The following is a 25,806-nucleotide window of genomic DNA, read 5'->3' as shown; positions in this document are numbered from 1 at the left end:
AATCTCTCTGAGCCTACTTTTATAAACTGATGTGATTTCTCTGAGGCATTCTGTCCCAGAGCGATAAACTGGTTAAAGGTAACAAACATAAACTAAGGATTTATTTGTGCTGAAATTTTTCCGTTTTTGTCCTTCAGCCACAACACTTACAGCTCCTTCTTTTGACAACTCCACCAGCCCATCCGCCAGAGCCTGTGCAGCATCTTGGTTATCTAGGATGCTGGCCATACTCAGAGAGTCAAACATAAGTTGTCCTGAAATATAAATAAGGCGCACGCACTGTACTTAATTCATGCGAGACACATGATGGCAAAGAAAACAGTTATCACAGTTGTTTTTAGTGGACAACAATGCAAGGAGCAGGACCAAAGTTTTCTTATTGCCGTGAGAGGCTCTGTCATAAACCAGGAAGTGAGCCAAAGTGATTTCAATGTGGCAAAATCGGTATTGAAAGGGAATCTAAGAATCTGACAATAATAAAAGAAATTATGAACGGAACCTTGTGTGTTAGTTGTTGCAACTGAATAGTCTCCCATTTCCCTCACCTTGTGTTCAAATGTACAAATTTTAAGTTCAGAGAAAGTAACTTTCATATAAGCATATCTATCCATTTTTAATATTTTAGTATTTACATACTTTGACTGGAAAACATCTTTTCCCACTGACTTCTCGTTGCCAACACGCTTTTATAAAAAATATCTGCTGTCCCCCTTTTTCTGTCTAACTCTTAGTATTTATAAAAGAAAAAAGAGATTTATTTCTCCTGGTTTATAGTTTTGTTTTGTGGTTGTTTTTGTTTTGTTTGTTTTTTTGAGACAGGGTTTCTCTGTGTAGCCCTGACTGTTCTAGAACTCACTTTGTAGACCAGGCTGACCTTGAACTCACAGAGCTCCACCTGCCTCTGCCTCCTGAGTGCTGGGATTAAAGGCGTGCACCACCACTACCAGGCTGGTTTCTAGTTTTCAAACTATTTAAGAATATTGGTTTAACATTTCCTAGATGTGACAGAGCAGGTGGCACAGGAAAATGCAGGGGAAGATCTCTACATCAGAAGCATTTGTGAAGCAAGATGTAGGACATGTGCCGATGGACAAAGTGCCTTTGTGGACACACGTGTGTTCCTGTCTGTGTGCACAACACAGAGAGGGAAGAAAGCACCAGTCTGTAGTGTTCAAATGGTACTGTCTTAGTCCAGTGGAATATTTAAGATATGAAGAGATGGTCAAGGTGAAAGGAGACAATTTATCCAGTTGGCAAAAGTGTCTCATGTTACAAAGTGAGCTAGTTTAGCTTGTGATCTGATGCTGAGACAGTGCATTATTCCACAAAGACTGCTATGGTAACTGAATCAGGGGGATGAAGTGGGGATGGAAAATTGATTCAGTGAAGTCCAATAGACTCATTAAAAGTCCAGGGAGCTCAGCACCAAGCTGCATATTTTATTTTATTGTTTAAGAAGAAATGATGTAGGAGGGTCATCTGTCTATGTGTTACTTTCATTGATTAATAAAGAGATTGCCTTGGCCTTTGATAGGACAGCAGCTTGGATAGGTGGAGTAGACAGATCAGAATGCTGGGAGAAAGAAAGCAGGATCAGGAGAGCCGCCACCATGAAGCTGCCAGGTCAGACATGCTAAATCTTTCCTGGTAAGCCACGAGTTTGTGGTGACATACAGATTATTAGAAATGGGTTGAGTCAATATGTAAGAGTTAGCCAATAAGAGGCTAGATATAATGGGCCAGGCAGTGTTTAAAAGAATACAGTTTCCGTGTAATTATTTTGGGTGTAAACTAGCCGGGAGTCGGGGCAGTGGGAATGCAGCCTGCAGCTCCTATTTACAACAAAGAAAATTATAATATATAGTTTATATGCATAGTTTGAGGGGAACCCAAATGGGCTGATCTCCCTGAATCATCTGGGTAAATTTTGCATTTTAGATAATAACTGAACTGTAGAACAAGAACTGTAGAACCATGGGTAAGAAGTACTTAGCAGCTGGAAAGTTGTGGTGCGGAAAGATAGTTTTCTAGTTGGGCAAAAGGCAAGTTCTGTCCAGGGCAGATGGGCTGCCATATGGACCAATAAGATGGAGAGACCTGAAAACGGGAGTCAGCCCCAACACTCTGAGTATGGCTAGTTTTCTCTTGAGTATTTGAGAAACCAAGGAGATGGTGTTTGACCAAGCGTGTGTTACAGCTGGGTTTTCCTTATGCTGTTCTCGGTCTTGAATTTTCTCAGGGGATAGATAAGCTCTGGTCTGATCTGTGGAAGTTTCAGAGATCTTACCCAGGATCCGGCCACTGATGCTCCTCTGCAAGTTCTTGAAGAGTGGGTGGAACTCCTTCCTCACTGACTTCAAGGCGTCTTCCAGGGAGTCCGTGAAGTTGGTCCATGCCTGTAGTTTAGACTCACTGAAGTAGTCAGAAGGAGGCAGCCTGTCCTGCTGTGGCCCCAGCCAGTCACTAAGAACTGACAGGATTTTTACTGAAGATTTGAGATCATTGTGTGTGTACAAGTGTTCATGTGTGTTAGTGTACATGTGTGCACTTACATGTAGAGGCCAGAGGTCAACTCAAGGAGTTGTTTCCCAGGTGCTATCCACTCTATTATTTGAGACAAGGCTTCTTTCATTGGCCTTGAGCTCTCCAAGTAGCTCAAGACTTGATCTGAGGCAGGGGATTTCTACTTTTTGTTTAAAGTAGAACCAGTTCAGCTGTCTTTATATGGGGCATAGTGGACTTTCTCAGGAGAAGATAAGCAGCCACAGCCTGCTTTCAGTGGTAAAATAAGAAACTTGAAAAGGACACTGTGGATGCCCGTCTGTTCGTGGTAGATAAGGTTGACATGTTCTACTTGAAATTAGAAGCAAAATCGCTGTCTGCTGCTTTGGAAAGCAGAGGGGATGGATGTAAGTAAGAATGTGTCTCTCCATTCTAAAGTGAGAATTCTTCCTACTTAGCACTTCCCACACCCTGCCAAGCCATTCAAGGTCAACCCCTAGCAGCCCCTCCTCCTCTCTTTCTCAAATTGTGGGGAACTCAAAATATTCCGCACGACTATGGTGGATGGGAGAGAAAGTTCGACTCCTTGCAAATCAATTGCATCATGATGGAGGGGCACATTGGTGTGTTGTTGGTGCAGGTTTTTACTGGAATGGATAATCAGATCCATTGCGTTTCCTGTTCCTACAAGCATGCCCATGTGTATGCGCAAGACTCTCCAACGTGTTCTTTTACAAGAAGAACCGACCAAAGGAGAAAGGGGCAGGAAGAGAAAAAGAAGTACAGCTGTCGCTTAGGGCAAGCAACAGGGCCCAAACCTTGCTGAGCGGAGCTAAGCAAGCCTCTCCACAGAGCCATAGGCGCCATCGTTTGCTGAGGCTGTACGAACTGCGGTGAACCCGCCGGCTCTGCTTCTGAACTGTGTGAACTATGGAGTCAATGCACTTTCTGTTCCCCTACATGGAATCATTTCCCTTACACTGTCACACTGGTGCCAACTCTCCCTAGTCATGAAAGGCCTTTGGGGACTAAAGAATCAGTGTTCCTGTCATCTCCAAGGCAGCCCAAGCCCCGTTCGGTAGAAAGAGGGGAAAACGAGACAATGACGAGTGACCTTGTAGGAGAGCCACGTGGTTCTCCTGTCAGCCAGCGCTGCGTTTTTTAGCCAATATCAGTAGCTTTATTGAGTCAATGAAGGTGGATATGCAGGCGTATTTTCTCTTTTGATCCATTTCCCATCTTGATCATGCTATTTCATGGGATCCGAGCAAAGCTGCTTACAGCGCCAATTTCTGTTCCCAAATAAAACCTAAATCATCCAATTTTGCTGGACTCTTTCAAGAGGGTTTTAGTATACGATGGCTTGAAGCAAAATATTTTCAGCCAGAAATCCTCCTCTAAATGAATGACCCAGTGGTGTGAAATGACACAGCTCTGGAAGGGACAACATCCACTCAGAGAGAGTGACAATTGCCGCAGCCAGATCGGAATCATTGTACAACGGCAAAGGTGTACAGCTTCTGCTTGCTGATGAAGAGAAACGAGACAAGGAGCGTGTTTGCCTAGCCCTTGTCCTGCAGGGATGCTGAAGCGGCTGTCTGCGGCTGGGCACGGCAGCCAGCTCTCATGTATACTTACTGTGTTGGAATGAACCAGTCGCGATTCCAGTGGGAGCAGAGAAGAATGTACCAGTTAGCTGAGACAGCTGAGAAAGAACTTCTATGCCTGCTTCTGCACATTCAAAAAACAAAAACAAAACAAAACAAAACAAACAGACAAACAAAAGAGCAAAAAGCTTGCATTAGTTTACTCACAGGTTTTCCGGAAACAGTCAACTCTTACTGAGAAGCCTGGCAGAGCTGGCCAAGAAAGACCGCAGGCAACTGTCATCTTCAAGTCAAATCCTTCTATCAAAGAGCCCATCAATACCTCACCTTTACCCCCATGGGTAGATGTCCACACACCTAATTTGTGAGAACAGAGCGGTAAGATGTGGGAGAGGGCAGGCAGCTTGAGCAAACGCTTACCTTCAAGTTGGGAATATTTAAGTCAAAGACAGAGAAAACCTCATGGGTTTCCTAAAGTATTCTGAGTAAAAGGGAACTGTCATTGAGAGTGGACAGAGTTGAAACAGAGAAACAGGATGGAACAACATGTCAACATTTAATGTGGTGTTAATTTCTCTCTTCCTCGGTGACACAGACTGGAGTATAGACTGCATTACGGAATGTAGTGACTACATTGAAGTGCTTGAGAAGAAACTTACATAATGGATGGGGCGTTTTAATTCTCTGTGGTCCAAAAATAAATACCCTATTGCTTCTAGGCACAAGGTGGTAGAAGTTGATGGGGTTAGATGCTATTTTCATTGATAATTAAGACAGACAGAGAGTCCACAAGAGCCCAGAGACAGAGAGTGGACTCAAGTCCATATCATCCATGATTGCAGTAAACTTGTACATAAAGTTCACGGTGAGGGATAAGGAGAAAAAGGCTTCCCTACAGAAATGGTGCTGGGAAAATAGGTCCCCATAAGTAAAATAAATTAAATTTCAGCCCAAGCCTTGTATTCGGAAATAAATCAAATGGGACACAGACCTAAATGCCAAACTTAAACATAAACTCCTATGAAGTGCAGGAGGGAATCTTTATGATCTTTGGTTGTGCAAAGGATTTTAAAACACAAGGACTGGAGAGATGGCTCAGGGGTTAAGCACCATGGCTTCACTTCCAGAGGATCCAGGTGGGTTCCCAGTACCCACAAGGCTCCTGACAACCAGGTGTTAACTCCAGTTCTGGAGGATCTGACGCCCTCTTCTGGCCTCAATGGGCACTGCACCCATGTGGTACACACATACATATGACAGAACACCTACAGGCATAAGATTTTAAAATACATACTTTTTAAATAATTTAAAAGTATGACAATAAAAACATAATTACAAAAGCAAAGATGATAAATTTGATTTCATCAGAACTAAGAAATTCTTCTGTTCAGTGGAACTCTTCAGAGAAGGAAAACATGAGGCAGCAACTGGAAAAATAATCTACTCTTCAAAATCTGCTAGCTACTTGAACAGAGACTGAGGAAGATTTTTAAATGGCGGTTAAGTACATAGAAAGATGCTCAGCATCGTGACTCAGTAGGAGTCTGCACATCAGAACCACTATGAGATGCTTTGGCTAAAACTAAAGAATCAAGTGTCGAGCAATGCACTCTCACACATACTCCCTGGAAAAGTAAAGGGGTGCAACACGCCAGCTGGCTTTGTAAAAGTTGAGTGCGCACCACTGGGATCGTATGTACCTTAGAGGAGTGACTGCACATGTCTCCACACATGCTCACAGCAACCTCACTTATAAAATACATGGTATAGATAAAGAAATTACAGTATACAGGGTAACAGTATTTCATGCAATCGTTACAGTGGTAAAAAGGAATGAGCCATTGATCCATGCATTAAATGGATTCATTCGTGAAGGTACCTCAGAAACACACAGAATGACATCATGGATAGACACGTCCCCCGCCTTTCTAGATCCTCATGCTGACCTGATGCTCCAAGTGGCACAAAGAGGTCTACCTGGCCCCCTTCTTCTTCAGAGGCCACATAGCTTCCCAGTTTCTCCCAGAAGTCTCTCACTTCAGGCCACAGTAAATTTGTAATAGAAATTTTATAGCCTAAGGAAAGAAATTAAAATTATCAATATTGGGTTGTTATATCACCATAAGCAGAAACTTTTGGCACTTTGTGGAAATAAAATCACAAATTTAAAACATAATATTTGTCCATAAAACCAAGATTGCCAATTGCTGTGGGAGGTCCTTCTGTCTATATGTTGCTTTTATTGGTTAATGAATAAAGAAACTGCCTTGGGGGGCTAGAGAGATGGCTCAGTGGTTAAGAGCATAGCCTGCTCTTCCAAAGGTCCTGAGTTCAATTCCCGGCAACCACATGGTGGCTCACAACCATCTGTAATGAGGTCTGGGGCCCTCTTCTGGCCTGCACACATACAGACAGAATATTGTATGCATAATAAATAAATAAATATTAAAAAAAAAGAAACTGCCGTGACCTATTGATAAGGCAGAACTTAGGTAGGTGAGGAAAACTGGACTGAATGCTGGGAGAAAGAAGGCGGAGAGAGACACATGGAGCCGCCAGAGGCAGATATGCCAAAACTTTGCCGGTAAGCTACTGCCACATGGCGATACACAGATTAATAGAGATGGGTTAAATTAATATGAGTTAGCCAATAAGAAGCTAAAACTAATGGGCCAAGCAGTGATTTAATTAATACAGTTTCTGTGTGGTTATTTCAGTTCTGGGTTGCTGGGACGAACAAGCGACTTGCTCCTTGCAACAGCCAGTGTACCTGTGCTTCATAGAGCACCATTTTAGGGCCACAAAAAGTGTCACTGAATGGCTATGTGCCCAAAGGCTCTTTCACACTCTAGATTAATCAGGTGTTATACACTTATGCTTTGGTCGTTGTGTTTCTGCCTTCACTGCGCAGCATTGTGAGTCACCAGGCTTGAGCAAAGTTTAAGGTGAATGGAGTCCGAAGATCTTGCAACTAACTTCTAAAACAGAAAAAACTCCCACAGGTGTCAATGACAAAATGAGGTCAGAGCAGAGGTCAGACTCCTGAAGTCGGAGTCGGCAACCATCACCTCAAACTCTCATTTACCCCCACTTCCTCGGGAGTGGTTTGTGACTGGTTCTGCCTATTGTGGAATAGTCCTCTACACTGTGTGAAGATGTGTCACTGTGATTGGGTTAATAAAGAGCTGAATGACCATTAGCTAGGCAGCAAGAGGTTAGGCAGGAGGACTTTTGGGGACACAGAGTTCTGGGAAGAAAGGCATTGTTGCCAGTCAGATGTGGAGGATGCGGGATGGGCAGTGCAGAGTGAGGGTAAAACGACATAGATTTTAAATGTGGGTTAATTTAAGTTATAAGAACTAGTTAGGAACAAGTCTAAGCATAGGTCTAGCTTTCATTATTAATAATAAATCTCCACGTAATTTCTTTTAGCTGGCAGCCCAAAGAAAAAGCCAGCTACCCTGCCATTTTGCAAGTTCTCTGGAAGTTAGACCATCCGATTTATTTCCTCTTCTCTCATCCCACATGGTTGGAAGTTTTGATGTTAATAAATGTAAAACAATTCTGCTTTAGATATAATTAAGGGGAAATGCGAGTTGAATATGAAGGGTAAAAATCTTCTAAAGGGGTAAATATTGATTTTTTTTTTCATCTCCTTATAACAACTTAATTATGTCGGCCATTTCTTTCCTTTGCAGTACAAGTCAAGTGGGACTTCATCAGAGGTGGTAACTTCACACCAATTTATCTACCGTGGTGTTTATTGTAATTACCATTCTTTCATCAGACTGGCTTTTGTACTTAAAGTATAAAGGACATCTTGGTGTGATGGTTTGAATAAGAATGGACCCCATAGGCTCATGTGTTTGAATATTTAATCACCAGGGAGTCGCACTATCTGAATAGATTAGAAGGATTAGGAGGTGTGGCCTTGCTGGGATAGCTGTAACCTTGTTGGAAGTGTGTTGCTGGGGGTGGGCTTTGAGGTTTCAAAAAGTCCATGCCAGATTCTCTCTCTCTCTCTCTCTCTCTCTCTCTCTCTCTCTCTCTCAGCTTATAGATCAGGATGAGGCTCTTAGCTACTTCTCCCACACCATGGCTGCCTGACTGCTGCCATGCTCCCTGATGTGATGATAATGGACTAAACCTCGAAACTGTAAACATGTCCCCAACAAAACGTTTTCTTTCATAAGAGTTGCCTTGATCATGGTGTCTTTCACAATAATAGAACAGCCACTTTGACACTATAGTAGGGAAGAAAATGCTAGCAAATCATATATCTGGTAAGGAATTAATATCTATAACATACAACAAATCTCTACAACTCAACCTATTCAGAAATCAACCCTCTTTTTAATAAGCAAAGGCTTTGTTTTTAGAAAATACAAAAATGGCAACAAGGTCCTGACAGAGAGATGTTCAGCATCATTCATCAACAGAGATGGACAATGAGATTGGATACTATGAAAACAAAAACTTTTAGCAAGTAAATGGCACAGAGGACTTGGTATCCTTGTACATTGTTGATTAAAAAACAGTTATGGAAAACAGTATGGAGGCTTTTTAAATTAACAAGAGAGCCACTATATCATACTTATAGGTATATCTCCATAATCACTGTAAGCAAGAGCAGAAGAGGTTTGTAGTTATTCACGACAACCAAGAAGTGATGCAACCAGAACGACTGCTAGTGAATCAAGCAGCAAACGAACTGGAGTGCATACATAGAGTGGATTAGTATTCATCCTTACAAGAGAAGACATCAATGGGTACAGTGTATGAACCCTGAGGGTGTAAGGAAAAATCTAGCCATCAAAAGCCAAAACAAGGGATTCCACTTCTGTATTTAGAGGATATGGTGGTTATTGGGGGGCAGGATTAGGGGAGGAACACGATATTCCTTAAGTTTCAATTTTGCAAGATGGAAAAGCTTTACAGGAGTGTGAGTGAGGCTGTGGTGGAGCACACCTTTAATCCCAGCACTCAGGAGGCAGAGGCAGACGGATCTCTGTGAGTTCGAGGCCAGCCTGGTCTACAGAGTGAGTTCCAGGACAGCCAGGGCAACACAGTGAAACACTGCCTTAAAAAACCAAAACAGAAAAAAAAAAGAATGTGAATAAACAAACCGTATACTTAAAGAGGATTAAGATTATAATTATTATGCTGTGATTTTAATCACAATATTTAAATAATCATCAAATATTTAAAATTATCATCAAAAATCATCCAAAGCTACTTTACATTCTTCATGACAGCACAATGAACCTTTCCTAGTGAATGGGAACTTGGCAGCGCTGCTACTGTGACTATCACATTTGTGGGTAAGCGCCGCAGACACTCAAACTGTGGGACTGTTCTCTGCCAATCCCCAGACCAACCTTGGAGTAAGTCAATTTCTCGGCTGTTTCCGCTGCTAAATATTCCCAGGCTCCGTGCCTTCCGCCCTTGCAGAGCTCTGTCTAGGAGGTGAAGCAGGCCCTCCAAGGTCACACCGCTGTGGTCGTAGGGCACGGTCACGACACCCACCTTCACGCTCTCCACCACCATCTGGAAGCGAGACAGCAGCTGCAGGAGTCGGTGTGTGCACGCTAGAGCTAGCTGAAGAACCCAGGTGCTGTGCCATACGCTATCGTTGCTAAAGAATTGCTCCAGAAAGTACAAAAGGAAGAAACTAAATTTCTTCATTTCTTCTCTAATTGTGAGGGAAATAGGAGGTTCATTTGCAATCCCATCATGCAGATAAATAGTACAGATGATTTAGGTTACTTTTCTTTCAGCCTCTTTATTTTTATACATGCCATACAGACTTATGCACAACTTATTAAAAATAATAAAATTAAATTAATACCATTTTGCAATGGATTTTAAAATCTAACTATATATATGTAAAATGAAAATAATAACTTCATTTCACTTTATTTATTTTTATATTTTGAGACAGTCTCATTATATAGTCCTAGCTTACTTAATACTCCAGGTTGGCCTCAAATTTCATCTATCCTCTGCCTCAGCCTCCTAAATGCTTGGATTACAGGTACATACTACTATACCTAGCTATAACTTCATTTTGTAGTAATCATATTTTGATTTAATGGCACCATTTTTAAATAGATCATGAAGCAGCACTTCTAGTCCACTTTTGAAAACTATTGGTCACACAATATTATTAAACTTCTTGGGAATTCTGGAAGAATTTTAAATATTTTTAATCATTACACCGACTATTTTTTGTAATTAATTAATTTTTACATATCAGTCCCAGTTACCCCTCCCTCTTCTCCTCCACTCCCCCAACTTTCCTCTACACCACCTGTAATCAGTTCCTCAGGGAGGGTAAAGCCTCCCCTGGGAAGTCAATGAAGTCTGTCCCATCATCTCCTTGAGGCAGGACCAAGACCCTGCACCCCCACCCCGTGTCTAGGCTGAGTAAGATATCTCTCCATAGAGAATGGGCTCCACAAAGTCAGTTCATGCACTAGGGTTAGTTAGATCCTGATCCCATTGCCAGCGGCTCCGCATGTTGCCCAAGCCACATCATTGTCACCTGCATTTAGGGGGCCTAGTTCGGTCTTATGCAGGTTCCCCAGTTGTCAGCCTTCCACTAGCTCAGGCCAGCTGATTCTGTGGGTATCACTCTTCCCATTCTTGGATTGTATAACAGTTAAGAGCACTGACTGCTTTTCCAGAGGACTAGGGTTCAATTCCCAGCACCCACATGGAAGCTAACAACTGTCTATTAACTAACAACCTCACACAGACATTCATGTAGGCAAACACCAATGCAAATAAAATAAAAAATAAATAAATTATTGCCTGTTATGGTAGCATAGCCCCATAGGATTTGCTGAAGGAGGTGGAGGCAGGAGATTCACGAGTTTGAGACCAGCCCAGGCTGGCTACCTTTTTTAAGAGCAACAAGCTCAGTTCAACAGGAGTGTTTGGACACCACCTGCTAACACAGCAATGTGGACCTCTCGTGCTTTCTCAAAATAAGTTTGATTACTTTTATATTTATTGCTTTCAGTTTTTAAGACTGTATGGGTCTTGTAAATGTTCACTTGATTAGACAATGTTCCTCTCAGGAGATGAATCATTTTCACACACAGAACAGCCAAAAGATTTTGTTAGTCTAGATGAAAAAACCACCCAGGGAAGGGCGGGCCGGGCCTCCTAGAAGAGCAGTACCTCATAGGCCGGAATCCGCGATGAGATCAGGATGACACGCACTTGCAAAGCGGAGAAAGAGTTGTCTTTGGTTCTGCCAATCCCGTGATGATTTTTCTTTACTAAGAAAGAGGGGGAGTGGCTTCCAGAGAGATTGCTTCTGTAGGAGACGAGAAGGAGGGATAAAATCCTAATGCTCCGCTAGCATGACTTTTGATAAGTGGCAGTATGCTATGAACACTGATGACAGCAGAAGGCCAGCACCCCTGAGTTCTTAAGCTCTCCTAGCAGTCTGAGGGATAGTGACAAACAGGGGTCCCAGGCTGGCCAAATCTGCCCCCTTGTCTCTCCACTTCCACATGAGGAATGCAAGGAAAGCTTCTTGACTCTCATTTAGCTTTTATTGGGCTCTTAAATACCATGATACATCTAAAGGTTCAAAACTGTATTTTAAAAGGGGTAGCCAAGCGATTCAAAATTCACTTCTGGCCTTTAGGGGTTCCTAAGTAACATCTCCATTATTTCCACAGCCCCAACCCCACGTTACCGAGGATGAGAGATGCCCTACGCTTCTTAAGATTCTTTATGTGTCTTCAGATGAGTGAGACGTAAGGCCACACTCATAAATGTTCCAACCTGGACCTGCATGTGATGTCGGTAGTGAAGCTGAAGGAGGGTTGGAATGTGAGGATTTGGGTCCCAGTGTTTATGACAGTTGGATGAGTCACGTCACCTGTAGACTCCAGTGTCTTCATTAGAAATGTTAGCGTGGAATCCAAAGTGAAAAGCAAAATAACCCTTCTTCGTCTCTAAGCAGCTATGCAATTTTGGAAGTCATAAACATCAGATAGGAGAGCAGGTAGAATAAGAACAGAATCCTTGGGACTGGAGGGATGGCTCAGCAGTTAAGAGCACTGACTGCTCTTCCAGAGGACCAGGGTTCTATTCTCAGCACCCACATGGCAGCTCACAACTGTCTGTAACTCCAGTTCCATGGGATCGGTCACCCTCACACATACTTGCTGGCAAAACACCAATGCACATAAAATAAAAATAAAGTTAAAAAAAGGACTGAATCATGGCACTGTGCTCATATATTATGACTTGAATCGCTGAAAACAGCCACCTTTTCTCTAATTTCAGTAGGAAAAGAGTATTGTGTTTAGATTACCAATATAAATGGGAGTTTGTCCACATTTGTTTGGATGCTTCTATAATTTGGATCTGCAGTTTCTCTCTGGTATTAAAGGCTTGGTCATCAGTCCATGGTGCTATTCAGAGGTAGGGTGGATATTTAGAAGGTGGACCTAGTAGAAAAATGTTGGGCCATCAAGGGTGTGCTTTTGAATGAACTAATGGGACCCTAGTGATGCCACCTTTTCCTCTTCACTTCCTGAGCACCATAAAGTGAGTAAGCCTCCCCTTTCATGTGTTTCCACCACGATGCTCCATGCTACTGTAGACCCAAAGCAATGGAACCAACTGTTCCTGAAGCCATGAGCTAAAATAGATCATTCTTTAAAAGTTTAATTATGTCAATCATTCATTAGGCCAATGGGAAAGTGACTAACAAAGACACTGTGCAGTTACTTTTACTCCATAAAAATGTAGGGAAATGTCATTTTTACTCATCAGCTTTAGAAAATATATGATATCTACAATATGACTTTACCATAGGGTTAAAAGTACATTAGACATAAGTTTTGAACACTACATATTTTCCTCTTCAGAAAGCTTTTAAAGGCTGCTATTCTTGAAAATGAAGTCATTAATTCCTTCTCTGACATTTCATAGAATACAAGGCATCCAATTCCTGAAGATCCCTCTGTTGGCTAAATAATTCTATAATGAATTCTCCACGACATAGGAGTGTCCTGAGCCCTCAGTAGATAGACGTTTGCTCACCGCATGGGCAAAGCATCTAAAGATGCAAGAACAAGCTGTCTCTCCAAAGCTTCATAGAATCCTGCTCCTTCTCTCTGCATCCGAGGACCAGTGGGCAGGCTCATGGACCTGGAACAGCGTGTTCCACTCAGCCAAGGGGGTCGAGCTTTGAATAACTCCTCTGAAAAATGAACAGCAGCAGGCTTTCCATTTACGCCATACTTTTCCCAGACAAGCTGACATAGATCATGATATCAAAAAGGAAGCTACACCAGGGCAATATTCCAAACAGTAACTATAACCACTTGCATCCACTCCTATAGGATTTCTTATTTGCTATCTGTCACTTGGAGTCAATAAGTAAAGCTGAGAGAACAAGAAATTCTTCTTGTGAGGACCAGATAATCAGTCCACTGGTTTGCATCCCTTTCTGTCCTTGGCTGAAGGTAATTTTGTGTCTATCTTCTCAGAGAAGAGGAAGGCGAGCCCAAGCCTATCAACAGTGTATTTTAAGAACAAGTGCACATCAGAGGCTTCCCCGAGCCCATGGCCTTATCCTGTTTTCTTGCTTCTTTCAAAGCAATCGCTCTTCTGTGTCTCACTCCCACGCTCGCTCCTCGTTTTCACCAGCCCCAATTCTCCTGTCCCAAATTTACTTCTCATTTTCTGACTGTGTTTGCACTCCCTCCTCCTTTTACATGTGCACCAGGGCAGGGGGGTTGTGTCTGGGAAAGGTCAGAGGTACGTGTACAAGTGTGTGCACAGATGTATGGGTGCAAACACACAAGTGGCGGGTAAAGGTTGACTTGGCTATGTGCGCTGGCCAGGAAACTCCCAGGATCCTTCTGTCCTTGCCTCCACCCTAGAACTGGGATTACAAGGCACAAACACCCTACTTAAGGTCCCCCCTCTTGTGGGTACTACCAGTTTTAACTAGGGTCTTCGGGCTAATATGACAAGCATGTCAGCAACTGAGCCATTTTACCAGATCCCCTCCTTGTGTACACTCTTACAAACCTGGGAGTAGACTACCGTGGAGGCAGATGCTTGATCTTAGCTATTTCATTAGAAATTATGTTCTTATTGCCAATTAACTGAAAGTATAATAACGAAAAAAGGAGCTGACCTTGAGCATATGGTGATGAGAGCTCCACATGCTCTCTCTGTCTAGAAGGGAGTCTGGATGTAAACCCATTTGTCCAGTGCCTAGGTAAGACAGAAACTTTTATAATGCTACTCACTTTTACGAAATGCAATTTTCTCCCAAATGATTTTCCTCAGGCACTTTTCTCTTTGCCTCTCCTTGAACTCCTCATCCTCAGTTTTGGGTTCATTCAGTGTCCCATAAACAGCAGCAGCTTCCCTGGGCGTTAGCCAATCCAAGCTGGACACACAAGCAATGTAGTGGTGCTTCCAAGCTCCGTATTCATTCTGTGTTGGAGTATAGGGCAGAAACCATCCAAGCTTCGTGCATTTGGGCATCCATAGGCAATCCTCCAGAGAAGAACAAGAGAAGGAAGAGTGACAGATTTCTAAGGGATAGTTTTCTGACAATGGTGGTTTCATTCACACACACCTTATTTTTTGGTGGACTACCATTTATAGTATTATTGAATTAATGTCTAAACTTCAATCTATAAAAAGTATAAAGTATATTTTATTCCATATGAAGAATGTTCTTTGGTGTGTATACATTACATTATATATAAATATATAATGCAGTGTATACATATATATGCCATCTTGTAACACTGATAGCATTCTGTCACTTTAACTCTAGATTATGAGAATTCAGGTATAATACTTTGCTTCAGACCAACCCTCCTGCAGAGAAGAATTTTTTATTGAACTCATATTATATTGCCGAATTGCAGCTATTTTTGACTTATTAAAAATGGTGAGTTTTATGTGGCTCACTGAAATCACAATCTAGACAAAATATAAAAACAAGCAGGGCACAATGGCATGCATTCATGCACCTATGCTCCAGGTCTTTGGGAGGCTGGGATGGGAGGGGTGCTGTGAGCCTGGGAGTCCTAGGATACTCTTGGAATATGTTCTGACCTTAAGAGAAGACAATGTGTGTATGTGGATATGTATGTGTATGTGCATATGTATGTGTGTGTGCATGAGTGTGTGTGTGTGTGTGTGTGTGTGTGTGTGTGTACATTCTAAAACTACCAGCACAGTAAAAACCTGTGTCCTCAAGATCTCAGAACAAAAGAAACCCAGACCGGTCTCAAGGCATTTGCCAGTTTTTGTTTGTTTGTTTGTTTTTGTTGTTGTTGTTTGTTATATAATTCACTATATGGCATAACTGAGAACGACCTTGAATTTCTGACGTTCCTGCCTCAGTCTCTTGAGTGTTGTGGTTACAGGTGTGTACCACCAGACCTGGTTTATGCAGTGCTGGGGACTGACCCCAGGTCCTCAAGAATGACAAGCACCCTATGACTGAGGACTTTCCTAGTCCACATTTGCCAGTTTCAAAGCAAAGTGTGCTCAGGCTGTGAAGCAGGCCATGAGGGTGTGACTCAAAGACCCAGGAGCTTTAAAGAAGCAGGGAAGATTAAAAAATGAAGAAATGGGGTAGCAGAAGATCCATCAGAGGGGTAAGTGTGCTTCTGACCTGCGGCAGAAGCCTGGCAACAGAGGAGCACAAACATTCCCCGACCCCCTTGACTCCCTGGTCATTCTGCAGGGGCTGCTCCACCGTGCTACGCCCTCTCGCCTCCTATCCCATCCCAGCTTTCACCCAGGAACCCTTTCCCTTATTCCTCCCTTCCTCGGGGCCATAAAATCTCCCAGCTCAGGCTGTTTGGGCACTGGGACAGGGTGGTAAGTGCAACCTGGCAGGAGGGAGTTCCTGTGTTTCAATTGCCTGCCTGCAGCAAGGTAGGCCTTTTGTCAGCAAGGTCCCTGGTCAACAAGGGAACCTGACCCTGAACGAGAAGATCCATTAGAGAGCATTTAAAGGAAGAGATGGGCAGGCACCAAGGCAATTCCTCCAATCTGAAAAACAACATGAAAACACAAGATCCCAGCGACCCTACAATAGAAGGACTTGAATACCCTAATCCAGAAGAAGTGGAAAAAAGTGCCATGAAAGTGATAGAGTCTCTTAAACAGGATATGAATAATTCCCTTAAAGAAATGGATGAGAAGTATAACAAAAAGTTTGAAGAAATGAGTAAGTCCGTAAATGATACCTTGGGAAACCAAGAAAAAACAATCAAACAGGTAATGGAAACAGTTCAAGAATTGAAAACTGAAATGGAGGCAATGAAGAAAACACAAACTGAGGGCCAGCTGGATATAGAAAATCTAGGTAAATGAACAGAGACTACAGAAACAAGCATAACTAATAGAATACAAGAGATAGAAGAACGAATCTCAGATTTTGAAGACACCATAGAGAAAATAAACGCTCTGATCAAAGAAAACAGCAAATCCAACAAATTCTCATCACAAAACATTCAAAAAATCTGGGACACAATAAAAAGACCAAACCTAAGAATAATAGGAGTAGAAGAAGGAGAAGAATTGCGGATCAAAGGCCCAGAAAATATACTCAACAAAATTATAGAAGAAAACTTTCCCAACTTAAAGAATGATATTACTATGAAGGTTCAAGAAGCATACAGAACACTGAATAGACTGGATCAAAAAAAAAAAATCCCCTCGCCATATAATAATCAAAACACAAAACATACAGATTAAAGAAAGAATATTAAGAGCTGCAAAGGAAAAAGGTCAAGTAACTTATAAAGGTAAACCTACCAGACTTACACCGGACTTCTCTATGGAAACCATGAAAGCCAGAAGGTCCTGGATAAAGGTACTGCAGAAACTAAGAGACTATGGATGCAAGCCCAGACTACTATACCCAGCCAAGCTTCGTTCATTATCAATGGAGAAAACAAAATATTCCAGGATAAAAACAAATTTAAACAATATGTAGTCACAAATCCAGCCTTACAGAAAGTAATAAAAGGAAAATCACAACCCAAGGAATCCAACAATACCAACACTGCCTACAATAACTCAGACATCTAGCGACCCTTCACAAGCACAACTCAAAGAAGGGAAACACACAAACTCTACTACCCCAAAAAATAAAAAAATAAAAAAAAATAACCAGAGTCAATAACCACTGGTCATTAATATCACTTAATATCAATGGACTCAATTCACCTATAAAAAGGCACAGACTAAGAGATTGGATACAAAAACAGGATCCAACATTCTGCTGTTTACAAGAAACACACCTCAACTACAAAGGCAGACATATACTCAGAGTAAAGGGTTGAGAAAAGGTTTTTCAAGCAAACGGACCTAAGAAACAAGCGGGTGTGGTCATTCTAATTTCTAACAAAATTGACTTCAAACTAAAATCAATCAAAAGAGATGGAGATGCACATTTTATACTCATAACAGGAACAATTCATCAGGAGGAAGTCTCAATCCTGAATATCTATGTCCCTAATATAAAAGCACCCACTTATGTAAAAGAAACACTTCTAGAACTCAAGGCAGTCATCAAACCACACACACTAATAGTAGGAGACTTCAACACACCTCTCTCACCAGTGGACAGGTCAGACAGAAACCTAACAGAGAAATAAGAGAATTAATAGAGGTAATGAATCAGATGGACTTAACAGACATCTATAGAACATTCCACCCAAATAGGAAAGAATATACCTTCTTCTCTGCAGATCATGGAACCTTCTCGAAAATTGACCACATACTCAGTAACAAAGCAAACTTCCACAGATACAAAAAAATATTAGTAACCATCTGTGTCTTGTCAGACCACCATGGATTAAAGTTAGAATTCAACAACAATGCTACCCCCAGAAAGCCTACAAACTCATGGAAGCTGAACTGTCAACTACTGAATCACCCCTGGTTCAAGGAAGAAATAAAGAAAGAAATTAAAGTCTTCCTTGAATGTAATGAAAATAAAGACACAACATACTCAAACCTATGGGACACAGTGAAAGCAGTGCTAAGAGGAAAGTTCATAGCACTAAGTGCCCAATTAAAGACAACGGAGAAAGCACACATTGGAGACTTAACAACATACCTGAAAGCTCTAAAAAAAAAAAGAAGAAGAAGAAGCAGACTCACCCAGGAGGAGTAGAAGACTGGAAATAATCGAACTGAGAGCTGAAATCAACAAAATAGAAACACAGAAAACAATCCAAAGAATCAATGAAACAAAAAGCTGGTTCTTGGAGAAAAACAACAAAATTGACACCCCCTCTCCAAACTAATCAAACGGCAGAGAGAGAACACGCAAATTAATAAGATCAGAAATGAAAAGAAGGACATAACCACAGACACAGAGGAAATTCAGAGAATCATTAGATCTTACTACAAAAGCCTGTATGCCACAAAATTGGAAAATGTGGAAGAAGTGGACACTTTTTAAGATAAATACAATTTACCAAAATTAAGTCAAGACCAGGTGAGCAGTTAAATAGACCTGTAAGTCACAAGGAAATAGAAGATGTTATCAGAAACCTCCCAACCAAAAAAAGCCCTGGCCCAGATGGTTTCAATGCAGAATTCTACCAGAACTTCCAAGAAGAGCTAATACCTATACTCCTTAATGTATTTCACAATATAGAAATGGAAAAGTCATTGCCAAATTCTTTTTATGAAGCTACAGTTACCCTGATACCAAAACCACACAAAGACACAACCAAGAAAGAGAATTACAGGCCAATCTCACTCATGAACATTGACGCAAAAATTCTCAATAAAATACTCGCAAACAGAATCCAAGAACACATCCAAAAAATTATCCATTATGATCAAGTAGGCTTCATCTCAGAGAGGCAGGGCTGGTTCAACATATGCAAATCTATCAATGTAATCCATCATATAAATAAACTGAAAGAAAAAAACCATATGATCATTTCATTGGATGCGGAAAAAGCATTTGACAAAATTCAACACCCCTTTATGATAAAAGTGTTGGAGAGATTAGGGATACAAGGATCATACCTAAATATAATAAAAGCTATTTACAGCAAGCCGACAGCTAACATCAAATTAAATGGAGAGAAATTCAAAGCCATTCCACTAAAATCAAGAACACGACAATGCTGTCTACTCTCTCCATACCTCTTCAATATAGTGCTTGAAGTTCTAGCAATAGCAATAAGACAACATAAGGGGATTAAGGGGGTTCTATTGGAAAGGAAAAAGTTAAACTTTTATTATTTGCAGATGATATGATAGTATACATAAGCGACCCCAAAAACTCTACCAAAGAACTCCTACAGCTGATAAACACCTTTGGTAATGTGGCAGGGTACAAGATCAACTCCAAAAAAATCAGTTGCCCTAATATACACAAAGGATAAAGCAGCAGAGAGGGAAATCAGAGAAGCATCACCTTTCACGATAGCCACAAATAGCATAAAATATCTTGGAGTAACTCTAACCAAGGAAGTGAAAGACCTATTTGACAAGAACTTTAAGTCTTTGAAGAAAGAAATTGAAAAAGATACCAGAATGGAAGGATCTCCCTTGCTCTTGGATTGGGAGGATCAACATAGTAAAAATGGCAATTCTACCACCAAAAGCAATCTATAGATTCAATGCAATACCCATCAAAATCTCATCAAAATTCTTCATGGACCTTGAGAGAACAATAATCAAGTTTATATGGCAAAACAAAAAACCCCAGGATAGCCAAAACAATCTTATACCATAAAGGAACTTCTGAAGGCATTACCATCCCTGACTTCAAACTCTATTACAGAGCTACAGTATTGAAAACAGCTTGGTACTGGAATAAAAACAGAGAGGTCGACTTATGTAATCGAATAGAAGACCCAGATATTAACCCACAAACCTATGAACACCTGATTTTCGAGAAAGGAGCAAAAACTATACAATGGAAAAAAGAAAGCATCTTTAACAAATGGTGCGAGCATAACTGGATGTCAACCTGTAGAAGAATAAAGGTAGATCCATATCTATCACCATGCACAAAACTCAAGTCCAAATGGATTAAAGACCTCAATATTAATCAGACCACATTGAACCTGATAGAAGAGAAAGTGGGAAGTAGTCTATAAGACATGGTAACAGGAGACCACTTCCTAGGTAGAACCCTCGTAGTGCAGACAATAAGAGAAACAATGAATAGATGGGATCTCCTGAAACTGAGAAGCTTCTATAAAGCAAAGGACACTGTCATTAAGACAAAAAGGCTACCTTCTGACTGGGAGAAGATCTTCACCAACCCCTCATCAGACAAAGGTCTGATCTCCAAGGTATAAAAAGAACTCAAGAAACTAAACACTAAAACTCTAATTAACCCAATTAAAAAATGGGGTACTGAACTGAACAGAGAATTCTCAACAGAAGAACTTCGAATGGCCAAAAGACACTTAAGGTCATGCTCAACCTCCTTAGCAATCAGGGAAATGCAAATCAAAACCACTCTGAGATACCATCTTATACCTGTCAGAATAGCTAAAATCAAAAACACCAATGATAGCCTACGCTGGAGAGGATGTGGAGTGAGGGGAACACTCTTCCATTGTTGGTGGGAATGCAAACTTGTGCAGCCACTTTGGAAATCAGTGTGGCGGTTTCTCAGGAAAATGGGAGTCAACCTCCCTCAGGACCCAGCAATTCCACTCTTGGGAATATACCCAAGAGATGCCCTATCATACTACAAAAGTATTTGTTCAACTATGTTCATAGCAGCACTATTTGTAATAGCCAGAACCTGGAAACAACCTAGGTGCCCCTCAACAGAAGAATGGTTAAAGAAGGTGTGAAACATATACACATTAGAGTTTTACTCAGCGGTAAAAAACAATGACATCTTGAATTTTGCATGCAAATGGATGGAAATAGAAAACGCTTTACTGAGTGAGGTAACCCAGACCCAAAAAGAGGAATATGGTATGTACTCACTCATAAGTCGATTCTAGCCACAATTAAAGGACTTTGAGTCTATAATTCGTGACCCTAGAGAAGCTAAATAAGAAGATGAACCTAAAGAAAATCATATAGTTATCCTCCTGGATGTTGGAAGTAGACAAGATTGCCAGGCAAACCTTGGGTGCACGGGGTGGGGGGTGGATGTGAGGGGAGATGAGTAGAGAGAAGGGAGAAGGGGAGGATTCAGGAAAGCTTGGGGGAATGGGATGGGTGGGATGGAGGAAAGCTGGATATGGGAACAGGGAGGTAAATATCTTAATTAAGGGAGCCATTTTAGGGTTTTGCAAGAGACTTGATTCTAGAGGGGTTCCCAGGTACAAGGAGAGGTCCCCAGATTGTTCCTTCGGTAGCAGAGGGGAGGGTGCCTGAATTGGCCTTGTCCCATAGCCACACTGATCAATATCTTGCATATCACCATATGTACCATAGAACCTTCATCTGGCGATGGATGGAGATAGAGACAGAGACCCACATTGGAGCACTGGACTTAACTCCCAAAGTTCAAATGATGAGCAGAAGGAGGGAGAACATGAACAAAGAAGTCAGGACTGCGAGGGGTGCGTTCACCCACTGAGATGGTGGGACTGATCTAATGGGAGTTCACCAAGGCCAGCTGGACTGGGACTGATGGAGCATGATCAAACCAGACTTTGAATGTGGCTGATGGTGGAGGCTGACTGAGAAGCCAAGGATAATGACATTGGGCTTTGATTCTACTGCATGGACGGGCTTTGTGGGAGTCTTGTCTGTTTGGATATTCACCTTCCTGAACCTGGGGGGAACGGGGAGGGCCTTGGACTTCCCATAGGGTAGGGAACCCTGACTGCTCTTTGGCCTGGAGAAGGAGGGAGATCAGGAGTGGGGAAGGGGAGGGAAGTGGGAGGAGGTGGAAATTTTTTGATAAAAAAATAATAATAAATAACAAAAAAATGAAGAAAGGAAGGAAGGAAGGAAGGAAGGAAGGAAGGAAGGAAGGAGGAGGGCAGAAGAAAGAGCACAATCTGAAATTCATCGAAGCAGAGACCTGGTTACCACACAGGGGTCTCAACTGAGAACCACTACAGGAAGAGTAAGACTGAGTTATGCTGGAGAGATGGCTCAGGGGTTAAGAGCACTGGCTGCTCTTCCACAAGTCTTGAGTTCCATTCCCTGCAACCACATGGTGACTCACACCCATCCGTAATGAGATCTGGTGCCCTCTTCTGGCCTGCAGCCAGACATGCAGGCAGAACAGTGTATATATAATAAATAAATAAATCTTTGGAAAATGAAGACTGAGTTATGCATACTATGACAAGGGTTGAGGCCAGCTTTGAAGTAGTTCATGCCTGATCTCATGCTAGAAACAAAAGTAAATTCTCTCTGGAGGAAGATGACATCATCCAGAGACCCAGATGATGACAGCAGTGTTTTATTCCTAATATCTGCACTCAATCAAAAATAATTCAAGTACTTAGAAAGACAGGAATCTTTGTTTGTTTGTCTTTCAGTTTTTAGTAACTATAGAGAGTTGTGAAGAAGAGCCAAACACTGCTATTATCAGACACAAACTTTGAAATAAATCCTATAATTAATATGCCCAGAAATATTAAGGGGCCAAGTGGGAAGTGTTGGCAACAGAAGCAAATCAACATTCTAGGCCTGGAAAAGATAATAACTTAATTTTAAAATTCAATAAGTCGACAAGAGCACATTAGAATCCAGCTAAAGAAACAGAAAACTGAAAGGTATATCAGAAGAAAACCCAGACTTAAACAGGGAAAGACAAAATGATGCAAGACTCACTTAAGAGAGTGTGGAGCCAGGCTTGGTGGTACAAGCTTATAATCCCATCTATCAGGAGGCATAGCCATAGATACACATTCAAATAAATACATGCAATTCATGCATATGTACATGGTACTAGATATGATTTTAAAAATAGTAACGTGGAAGAATTTAAAGTATCCAAGAGGATTGGTTCCATGTGGACACACCAGTGTATATAAAACTCTCAGGCAGTTATGGACTTTGCTATTACAGAGGAAGAGGGATGAACTGTATCCAGTCTGCTTCAGGTTCTCAAGGACAACTATATGCTTATTATATATGTATATGCACTAATAAAAATATGACAAAAAAGCACAGAAACAGAGAGAGTGATATGCAACTTAAAGGTCTAAGGCCCTGGCATTGTCTTCAGAGTAATCAGCCAATAGAGAATGCATACTGTGATATCCGATAATTATGAACTATTTAACACTTCAAAATAAACAACAAAAATATGTACACAGTCCAAAGGAGGGCTTGAGTAGAATAAAAATGAAACCCGAGAAACAAATGAAAGAGCAACAAGAAGCTGCGTAGCACTCAGGAGGTGGGGGGAGTGTAATCGGGAATCCGGGGTCTTCTGCTACTGCAAGACAGGCTCTAGGTTAGCTTGGAATACATGAGACATTGCCTCAAAGATGATACAGTCATTAAAAAATAGACACAACCGTGAAGATGGTGGATCTCAACTGAAATATATCAGAATCTATATGACTATGAATAGACTAAACACTTTATTTAAAAAAAAATATCAATGTTTGGGCTTAGTGGACAAAGTGCTCCCTCCACACAAACATGAAGACCCGACTTTTGGTCTCCAGAATTCATGTATGCTGGGCAATTTATGTCAACTTGACACAAGCTGGAGTTTTCTGAAAGGAGGGAACCTCAATTGAGTAAATGCCTCCATAAGGTATTTCTTAACTACAGGGCATTTCTTAACTAGGAGAGCCCAGTCCATTGTGAATGGTGTCATGCCTGGGCTGGTGCTCTTGAGTTCTATAAGAAAGCAGACTGAGCAAGTCAGTAAGCAGCACCTCTCCATGGCCTCTGCATCAGCTCCTGCCTCAGGTTCCAGCCCTTCTTGAGTTCCTATCCTGATTTCCTTCAGTGATGGACTATGATGTAGCAGTGTAAGCCAAATGAACACTTTCCTCCCCAACTTGCTTTTGGTCATGGTGTTCATTGCAGCAAGAACAACACTGACTAGGACACCGTGTAAAGCCAGACCCAGTGGCTCAGTCTGGAATGTCTGTGCTCCTACAGTGAGGAGGCAGATGGAGACAGAATCCCTGCACCTCACAGGAGGACTCAGCAGTAAATAGTGGATGATCATGTCTCAAAGAAGGTAGAGGTGAGGACCAACAAACTCCGAAGGTGCTCTCTCCACAAAAGCGCTGGGACACTACCTGGTGCCCCCAGCACATACATACACAGGTAAAAAGCCATGCACACTTGTGGACAGGGCTTATAGCTTGGAACGAGAACATTTTCTTAGCATATATGAGATCCTGGCTCACTTCTCTGTACCTTAAAAACCAAAACAGCATAAAAAACCTCAAAGAATATGCTGACCAAGCATATTCTCTTTGGCGGACATATCTTGGGTGTGTTACTACAGAGAAGCCAAGAGTGAAGATATATAAATAATGGGTTAAATCAGAGAGCCTGAGTCTGAGGAGCCTGGCAACAGTTCATAAAACAAGAGCTGTTGTCTGGTTTGTGCTTGAGGCCCTCACTGAGCCGCAGCTAGCGTTTGAAGTGAACATCTGGACAGCGTCATCCCTGGACATGTGCGGTCTACAGGAGGAAAACATGAGATGCAGCCAGAGCGCTCCCGGAAAAGACAATGGGAAGACACCTAGAGCAGAGGTGGAAGCAAGGACAGACGTCGGGTTTAGCTGCTGTTCTGTTCCTCAGCAGGTGTCAGCCAAGGATTCAGGAGAAGCTCTGGTTATAGACCAGCTTTCCAGAATTAATTTATCATGAATAAAATAATACCATATAAGAAACAAAGCTCAAAACATTTTTCAAAGAGAATAGTGTACTTCTACAAATGAAATGTTTTTAAATAATAATCACATTGAATAAATTATTGGAATGGTATATATAGCCATGATTTTTTAAAAATATTTATTTATTTATTATGTATACAGTTTTCTGTCTGTGTGTACGTCTGCAGGCCAGAAGAGGGCACCAGACCTCATTACAGATGGTTGCGAGCCACTATGTGGTTGCTGGGAATTGAACTCAGGACCTTTGGAAGAGGAGGCAATGCTCTTAACCACTGAGCCATCTCTACAGCCCTATAGTCATGATTATAACATGTTACTGGTGCTGGTATTTGGCTCAGTGGCAGAGTGCTGACCTAGTATGTGTGAGGCCCTGGGTTTGATTCCCAGAATGAAAACTGGGAAACCAAACGGGGGGACCTTCCAAGTAAAAAAGAAGTTACTGAATTTGACTTATCTCCATTTTTAAAAGTGTGTGTGTGTGTGTGTGTGTGTGTGTTCATGTGAATAAGTATAGGTGCATATGTGCCAGTGGAGGTCAGAAGTTAGCCTTTTAACTCGACCTTTAGGAGTTAGCCTTTTTACTCCACCTTATTTGAAACAAGGCCTCTCTTGTGGTTCCCCAGGCTAACTGCCCATGAGTTTGCCTGCATGTACCAGGCTAGCTGCCCATAAGTGTCCAGGACTCTGATGTCTCCATTCCCCCCCTACCCCCGCCTTGCTGGAGGAACATAGGGATTGTAGATGTGAGCTGCCATGCCCAGGCTTCCATGGGTTCTAGGGATCAAAGCCGGGGCCTCATGTCTTCAGCAAGCACCTTTACCCACCGAGCCAGCTTCTCCCCAGCCCTCCAT

The 25,806-nt window shown here is 41.8% G+C and overlaps 1 protein-coding gene across 4 annotated transcripts in view; it reads right to left on the bottom strand.

Annotated features, from left to right (window-relative positions):
* Positions 1-25,806, bottom strand: part of Ect2l (epithelial cell transforming 2 like) — an 85,483-nt gene that overhangs the window by 21,769 nt on the left and 37,908 nt on the right. For all 4 annotated transcript variants that reach the window (XM_085688783.2, XM_085688792.2, XM_085688789.2 and 1 more), the window contains exons 5-12: positions 14,399-14,651; positions 13,179-13,338; positions 11,295-11,433; positions 9,488-9,656; positions 6,056-6,184; positions 4,141-4,233; positions 2,288-2,470; positions 151-254 (exon numbers count right to left, since the gene is read on the bottom strand). In XM_085688783.2, coding sequence (XP_085544909.2) covers positions 151-254; positions 2,288-2,470; positions 4,141-4,233; positions 6,056-6,184; positions 9,488-9,656; positions 11,295-11,433; positions 13,179-13,338; positions 14,399-14,651 — 1,230 coding nt within the window. The remainder of the gene's footprint in view (positions 1-150; positions 255-2,287; positions 2,471-4,140; positions 4,234-6,055; positions 6,185-9,487; positions 9,657-11,294; positions 11,434-13,178; positions 13,339-14,398; positions 14,652-25,806) is intronic.

The sequence above is a fragment of the Myodes glareolus genome, chromosome 1, assembly GCF_982192425.1.
Source record: "Myodes glareolus chromosome 1, mMyoGla1.1, whole genome shotgun sequence".
Taxonomy (NCBI): domain Eukaryota; kingdom Metazoa; phylum Chordata; class Mammalia; order Rodentia; family Cricetidae; genus Myodes; species Myodes glareolus.
This window is presented reverse-complemented; position numbering and strand designations above follow the sequence as displayed.